Source organism: Miscanthus floridulus, chromosome 6 (assembly GCF_019320115.1).
Source record: "Miscanthus floridulus cultivar M001 chromosome 6, ASM1932011v1, whole genome shotgun sequence".
NCBI lineage: Eukaryota > Viridiplantae > Streptophyta > Magnoliopsida > Poales > Poaceae > Miscanthus > Miscanthus floridulus.
Window position 1 is genome coordinate 129,180,626 of NC_089585.1, and position 8,484 is coordinate 129,189,109.

Below are 8,484 nucleotides of genomic sequence, written 5' to 3' on the forward strand. Positions count from 1 at the left end.
GCTTTTTGTGAGCCTTGCCAAGCTTCTCATGGGCTACCTCTAGCTTCTCATGAGTTGCTTTGAGCTCATCAAGGGCTTGCTTAAGGGCTTTTACCTCCTTATTCAAGCTCTTGCATTTCCTTCTCTTAATGTCAAAGTGTTCTTTAGCATCTTCTAGCATGTCAAATAATTTGTCCTTAGTAGGTTCATCATCATCACTATCACTATTATTTTCATTTTCATGTTCATTATCATCAACATGTTCTTCATCACTTTCATCATCATAAGATTGTACCTTAGTGGCCTTAGCCATGAAGCATGATGAAGATTCGAAGAGAGAAGGCTTCTCATTGATGGCAATGCTTGCAAGAACCTTCTTCTTGGTGGTCTTGTGATCATCACTATCATCATCATCATCATCATCACTTGAGGAGTCATCACTATCCCAAGTGACTACATATGAGCCACCCTTCTTCTTCTTGAAGGCCATCTTGTCCTTCTTCTCTTTCTTTTCCTTCTTGTCCTTCTTCTTGTTCTTCTTGTTGTTATCATCATTGTCACTATTGTATGGGCATTGAGCAACAAGATGATCTTTGCTTCCACACTTGAAGCACCTTCTTGACTGTTCTTTATTCTTAGATGAAGACTTCTTTCTTCTAGCACGGTAGCCCTTCTTCACCATGAACTTGCCAAATCTCTTGACAAATAGATCCATCTTCTCATCATCATCATCATCATCCCATGATTCATCTTCTTCACTTGATGTTTCTTGCTTTGCTTTGCCCTTGGATGATGTGGCTTTGAATGCCACGCTCTTCTTCTTGTCATCCTTCTTCTCCTTCTTTTCTTCCTTCTCATCATCATTTCTATAGGTATCATCGGTCATTATATCTTCCAATACTTAGTTTGGTGTCATGGTGTCCAAACCGCTTCTCACTAGAATGGTGACCAATATACCAAATCTTGAAGGCAAGCATCTCAAGAACTTGTGGGAGAAGTCCTTGTCCTTCACCTCTTCTCCAAGTGCTTTGAGATCATTGATAAGCACTTGAAGCTTATGGAACATCTCCGGCACACTCTCATCATCCTTTATCTTGAAGCTTGCAAACTTCTCTTTGAGAATGTATGCCTTTGCACCCTTCACGGCTTGAGCGCCCTCAAATGATTTTTCCAACTTCTTCCATGCCTCATGTGCCATCTCAATATTTTTGACTTGCTTAAATGTTCTTTCATCAATTGTATCATGAATAGCACTTAGAGCAATGTCTTTATTTTGAAGAAGTACTTCTTCGGCCGTGGTGGGATTCTCCGGATCTTCAATCTCAATTTTTGTTTCTACCACCTTCCAAACCTTCCTATTGATTGACTTGATATAAGTTGTCATCTTGGCTTTCCAATAGGGATAGTTGGAGCCATCAAATTGGGGTGGCTTCTTGGTGTTGTTGATTTGAGCCATTTTAACACCGAAGGTTATTAAGCCACAAATAACGATGACCTCGCTCTGATACCACTTGAAAGGTCCTAATGGCTAGAGGGGGTGAATAGCCTAATAAAAATTTCTACAACAACACTTAACAAAATGGTTAGACAATTATGAGGCGAAGCAAGTGTTGCGCTAGCCTACTCAAAATGCAAGCCACCTACCACAATTCTAGTTTAGATAGTGTATATTCACACAAAAGATATGGCACTACCCTATGTTAGTGTGCTCTTAAAGGCTAACTAAAGAGCCACACCAACCAACCAACCAAGCTCTCACAACTAGCTACACTAAAGAGCTTGTCAACTAGTTTGCGGTAAAGTAAAAAGAGTGCTCAAGATAGTTATACCGCCGTATCGAGGAGTGAACCAATCAATCACAAGGATGAATAACAATGAAGACCAATCACCTTGGAATCAAAGGATGAACACAATGATTTTTACCGAGGTTCACTTGCTTACCGGCAAGCTACTCCTCGTTGTGGCGATTCACTCACTTAGAGGTTCACGCGCTAATTGGCTTCACACGCCAAACCCTCAATAGGGTGCCGCACAACCAACACAAGATTAGGATCACATAAGCCATGAGCAATTCACTAGAGTACCTTTTGACGCTCCGCCGGGGAAAGGTCAAGAACCCCTCGCAATCACCACGATAGGAGCCGGAGACAATCACCACCTCCGCTCGACGATCCTTGTTGCTCCAAGCCGTCTAGGTGGTAGCAACCACTAAGAGTAACAAGTGAAATCCATAGCAAAACATGAACACCAAGTGCCTCTAGATGTAAACACTCAAGCAATGCACTTGGATCACTCCCAATCTCACTATGATGATGAATCAATGATAGAGATGAGTGGGAGGACTTTAGCTAGGCTCACAAGGCCCCCACGAAATAGAGCCATTGTACCCCTTCACTGGGCACACTGCGCTCTGACCGGATGCTCCGGTCCAACTAACCGGACCCTGGCCTCAGCGTCCGGTCCACTGATGGACGCCACGCGTCACCAACTTCAAACATTGTTCGTCAGATTTCAATGGCTACGAACCTGATTGGACGCTCCGGCAAAACTGACCGGACGCTGGAGCCTCAGCGTCTGGTCGAGTACAGTAAGGGTCAAAAACCGGTTTTCCTCGACCGGACGTGTCCGGTCCACCTCGACCGGACATAGCCCAGCGTTCGGTGGTAAACCCTAGCCACTATACCGCCAGTCAGTGCGACCGAACATAGGCAGTCAGCGTCCTGTGCTTTTGGATCCAGTGTTCGGTCACTTGACCGACGCTGGCATCACTTCTATCTTCTTCACCCTTGCTCAAGTGTGCTAACCACCAAGTGTATCACCTTGTGCATATATGTTAGCATATTTTCACAAATATTTTCAAGGGTGTTAGCACTCCACTAGATCCTAAATGCATATACACTGAGTTAGAACATCTAGTGGCACTTTGATAACCGCATTCCGATACGAGTTTCACCCCTCTTAATAGTACGGCTATCAAACCTAAATGTGATCACACTCTCTAAGTGTCTTGATCACCAAAACAAAATAGCTCCTACAAATTATACCTTTGCCTTGAGCTTTTTGTTTTTCTCTTTCTTCTTTTCAAGTTTAAGCCCTTGATCATTGCCATGCCATCACCATTGTCATGTTATGATCTTCATTAGCTTCTCCACTTGAAGTGTGCTACCTATCTCATGATCACTTGATAAACTAGGTTAGCACTTAGGGTTTCATCAATTCACCAAAACCAAACTAGAGCTTTCAGGTGCTGCGGTGCTGCATGGTGTTCCTAGGCGACGAGGCCACCGAGCCACCGCGAGGACTGCTCATCCGATACCCTCATGGTCCTTGCGGCGCCGACAGTAGATTGGCTTGACGACATGCCGGAGTCTTCGGCTGGACGCCGACATTTTCCTTGCCCGGGCGGTGACAAGCCTTCGGCATTGCTGATCCCCTATAGATACTACTCGTCGTCGGCAAGCTCGCTTTGATTTTTGCTTCCGCATGTATTGGAATCTGGGCAAAAACCTTGTCTGGCTGTTGCTCCGGACCAGCGGCGATGGCAAAATTCACGTCATTTCCCTTCCTAGAGGAGTCATTGAAGATTTCAGTTTCCTATCGCAAAGGCCATTCCGCGCTTGCTGCACACGCCGGGCAGGTCTCGGGGCGAAAGCCCTTACGAGCCCGGTGCTCCTGTCATTGATGGTGGCGTCCGAGGACGTCACGTCCCTTCTCGAAGGCATCGATGCACGCGCGCCTGCTTTAGTCCGCGTCTAGCTTGACATCGTGCTCTCTCCAGTCGCCGTCTCACCCCATCTTGTTTTGGTCTGACTACTATTCTACCCCTTGGCTTTTGCACACACTGTTTGCTGCCAAGTGCTCGCTATCAACGTCTTGGTCTGCTGTCCTCTAAATCCCTTGAGTACTTCGCCTCATCATATGCTGGGTTGCGAGGACCTTGATCTCCTCTCTGGATCTCCTCATTCTCCCCCTGACGGTCCTCCCCCTTTGAGGCTTCCTTCCTCCAAATGGTGTTGGTGGACATCGGTTGGAGCCCAGATGCACTCATAGGCGGTGCATCTCACAGTTGTCGCCTGTTGGCTTTGTCTCAATGCCTTACAGCCTCTCGGCTGTCGCCTGTCAGATCCCACTCAATGCGTTACAGCTACATGAGTGTTAGAGTTCTCTGGAGTCTGTCAGTGATGGTGGCACATGTTAGGAAGTAGTGTTTGCATTCGCTAAGGTTAGTAGGTCGAGCTGGTAGCTAAATCTTGTTATTGTTGTTGTGTTGTGTTGTTGGTGTTGATGTCGCTGTTATCTCCCCGCTTCTTGTACCATGTTGGACCTTTCAAGGGTCACCCATGTACTAGGTGCTATGCACCCTCCATTACCGGCTTGCTCAGGATATGTGGAAACATACTCAGGTGGAGCCTCTCAGCTCTCCCGGTGTTGTTGTCAACAAAATAAAAATAAAAAAATGCTCGCACAGCTCAACGGCGTTGCCTGGCACATTGCTGTGCACCTGTGCCCGTGCACGCCCGACCTGCACCTACTGAAGGCTGCTGTGCTACCCACGACAAAACCAAATGACAGGCCCTTCTCCTACCGCCAACGCTTCTTGTAGCGCAGTGGTGAGTGCTCCTGTCGTGGAGGCCACCCACCCGCGTTTGAATCCCAGTTGTGGATCGGCCGGGTGTGTCTCCGGGGTTTTTCCCTGAATATTTGCAGGTCCTGGACACTGGCGTGGCGCTACAATGGGACTATGATGTGCCCGTCGTCTACAAGGCTTGTGTGGCTTCGGTGATCTCCAGAAGGACGTTCGAGGTGTGTATAGGTTGTAGCTTCTAGGGTTGTGCGTGTGTGTGGTGGTGTAAGTGTGTTCTGTAGAGTACATATATTATAACTTGTACACTAGTAGTCTAGGCTAAAAAAAAAGACCCTTCTCCTACCTGGATCTTTCTCTATCTTACTAAAATTTACTTCCTCCATCCTAAAAAATAAATTTAAAATTATAAAAATACTAAAATACTTACTAAATAAATATTAATAGATTAGTCATAGAATAGAATGTATTTTTATAGTGCATTTTATTTATAGAGACATAAAAGCGTTTAGAATTGTATTTTTTGGATGGAAGGGTACAGCCGTTATTTTGATTTTTTTTAAACAAGCTATTTTGAATTTGTCAGGACAAGCTACTGGGTGCCCCGGTCTTCACGTGAACTCTGGCCAATGCAGCCATGCCAGACGGCCGGAGAGCGGAGACGACTCTTGATCTTGACTTGACGCGGGTTCTACCCGTTCCGCCGTATGCCGTCTTGGAGAGGGAATTGCCATTTAGAAAAAGAAAATACTTCCAACATTTGCGACTGGAGAGGAAATCGTATCGCCAAAAAACGTTAATTCCGATGACAGTGTTATTTCACTTGTTTCTTCTATATTTTCTTGCGAATAAAACGTTGTCATAAATATTGGTTTGTTTCTTTCTATAAGTTTAGTCTAATTTTAAAGAATTTGATTTAAGACAACTGTAATAGTTGATTTATTCGGGGAACGAGGCGGTATATGTTTTGAGTCTTGCCCTACAATCTACGAAAGTATAGGAAATTAGTAATTTTACTTTCCATCAATTTCTGTCAACTTCTTTCTCCAAATGCCATAAATGATGACACTGATTTCTCTGACCCACTCTCACCTTGCAAATCGCTACGAAGTTTGGTAGAGGCAGACCGGCAATAGACTGAGAAAATAGGTGGCATGGCTTACTTATCCATGATGAAAACAATATCGCTTAGCAGCAGTATAATAGTTCTTGCAAAAAATAAAAAATAAAAAAAAATAAAAGGTATAATATAAATATAAAAGGAGAAGGTCACAAATATTACTGAATAGAACAAATTCCAGAATTCAGTTGATTTAGTTATTCTTTTGTATAACGGTTTTATATTCATGTTTAAAATCCTACTTCTTGGTCCCACTCTGCACGAGATACATACAACACGCGCGTTTTCTAAGATTTACTCAAAAAAGAGTTGATAAAACTAAAGTGCTATTGTGCTAAACACACTATATAATGGACGGGAACGATACCACTAGCCGGCTGTGAGATCACTAGCTGCAAGCTTGTAACTCCAACACTCTGAATACACCATTGCAGGCTCGTTCTAAGCTGTGGCCTTTGCCTACGCGCGGTTACATGATGATGAACCTCATGATCATCTGGATACTGCTCCTAAGCGGCTTATCCTCGTGTTCTGGTACCGCCAGCGACGTCCTGTGCTTGCAGAGCCTGAAACAATCACTGGGCGATCCTAACGGCGCGCTCTACTCATGGGAGTTCTCCAACGACACCGAAGGATACATATGCCAATTCGCCGGCGTTGAATGCTGGCGTCCGTCTGAAAGCAGAGTCCTGACCTTGAACCTCGGCAACATGGGGCTTGAAGGTTCGTTCCCTCAAGGCGTTCAAAACTGCAGTAGCATGGTGGCACTGGACCTGTCAAGCAACAGCCTCTCAGGACCCCTCCCCGGAGACATCGCCGGGCAGTTGCCGTTCATCACATCTCTCAACCTCTCGCACAACAGCTTCTCAGGTGGTACAAATTAACTAACCTCTGTTTCCAAACTTTTTGTTCCTAGATAAAAATGCAAATGATAAGCACATGGGATTGTATTGTTCTCTAACGCACGGAAGCATCTCAGGCGAAATCCCAAGCGGCGTCGGAAACATGACATACCTGAGCAAGCTGAGCCTTGAGCACAACAGGTTCACCGGACGGCTCCCGGAGACCATGGGCGATCGTCTTGCACGGTTAACTTTGCTGAATGTTGCGGATAACTCGTTGTCAGGTCCCATCCCGGGCTCTCTCCAGAGGTTCGCAGCCGAAAACTTCGCCGGCAACGACGGGCTCTGCGGGGCGCCGCTGGGCAAGTGCAAAAGGCGGTTCCATGTGCGGATACGCGCGCGGCCGGTGCGGATACATCTCAGGCTGCGTAGGGTCAACGACGCGTCCAGCATCGGCGGCGCGGTGGGATTCGTCGTGGGCTTCGTGGTGGCTTTCTACTTCCCGCGATGCTTTGTGTTCTGCGGGAGTCTCCGGCCCTACGTCTTTCCTGTGTGCGCCTGACATAATAGTGCTCAATTGCTCATCTCTGTTGTTTTGGTACTCCTAAGTCGCAACTCGCAACACGACGGGACGTGGCCAAATAACCAAACGTGATGCATTATATATATCCTTATGAACGTTTATATTCAATATATATGGATTAGGCTTGCGTATCCATAAGTTATACATAATAGCTTTTTTATAAAATGAAAATATTCGGCCTTTGCACATCCATACCCAGCTAATTCTTACCAGATTTCCAGCTCAAACCCTCACGCTCAAAGATAGAGAAATCAAAAAGGAAGTTTATTATTGTTTTGCCTCTCATTCTGAGCGAAGACGTCCAAGACGACAACTCCACTTTACTTGCCAAACATATTCGGTAATGCTAGCAATGAGACGTGCGTCCGCACGCGGACGTCCTTGTTGATGGACCCGACGTCCAAGAGCCTATCCATTCCAATCCGCTCCCTACGTTTCTCTCCTGTCACTGTAGATTATAAAAAAAACTCACGCACACGCGACTACGCTCCGCCGCGCCTCCCGCACGACCGCGTCTCCCGCTGGCCTTCCTCGCCACTGATGCCGCGCCCGCACCACCACGGCGTGCTCCCCTACGACCGCACAACCGTTGCCGTCTCGTTGTGCGATGCCACACCCACCCAACTGTTGTCGTCGCCTCCAACGCGGGCACCACTCGCCGGGGGCACTGCATGCGCCCTATCGCCAGGGGCAGCGCAATTGCTCACCGGGGGCCACATAGCCGCCCGCCCGCTGCCATCCTCCTTCTCCACCGCGACTGCACAGCCGGATCCCGCTGTGTAGTGCTTCGCCCGCCTGGCTGATAGGTTTTGCTGAAAGTGCATGTTGCAAGCGTATGTTTCAAGTGTTTATGATGTTTTCAGATGTATGTTGCAAGTGTTTCAGATGGATGTTGTAAAAGTAGATCTATATGTTGCATATGTTGCAATTGTTGTACACGTATGTTGCAAAAGTTTGTTACCAATATTTCATCCGTGTTTTTCTAGAGGTGTAGGTGTTTCGAGATCGCCGACTAGTAAATTTCTAGATTGCACGTACCGCTCGGATGGTGTGCTTAGAGGACACGAGATTTATACTGGTTCGGACGGAATGTCCTTACGTCTAGTTTGCAGCTGCTGCTCGTGTTACCAGCACGGGAAGTTTGTAGTAGGGGTTTACAAACTGGTGAGAGCGGGAGCAGGTCCTAGGTCTCTGGTGCGTATGAGCGTGTATTTGTGTTTGTGTTCATGTGTCTTGTTGGGGAGCCCAACCTTCCCTTTTATAGACCAAGGGAACGTCCTGGTTACATACGAAGAAGAAAGAGAAAAACAAGGAGGAAGAAGAAGAGCTCCAGGGACGGCGTCCTCCTCCCCCTCCTGCGTGTGGGTCCCGTTGGGCC

The 8,484-nt window shown here is 46.7% G+C and overlaps 1 protein-coding gene across 1 annotated transcript; it reads left to right on the forward strand.

Annotated features, from left to right (window-relative positions):
• The first annotated feature begins 5,924 nt into the window (after positions 1–5,924).
• Positions 5,925–7,249, forward strand: LOC136459583 (probably inactive leucine-rich repeat receptor-like protein kinase At5g48380). Its single transcript, XM_066459420.1, has 2 exons — positions 5,925–6,551; positions 6,661–7,249. Exons 1-2 carry the CDS (start codon positions 6,155–6,157, stop codon positions 7,083–7,085), a joined length of 822 nt encoding a protein of 273 aa, XP_066315517.1. The 5' UTR covers positions 5,925–6,154; the 3' UTR covers positions 7,086–7,249.
• The last annotated feature ends 1,235 nt before the right edge of the window (positions 7,250–8,484 follow it).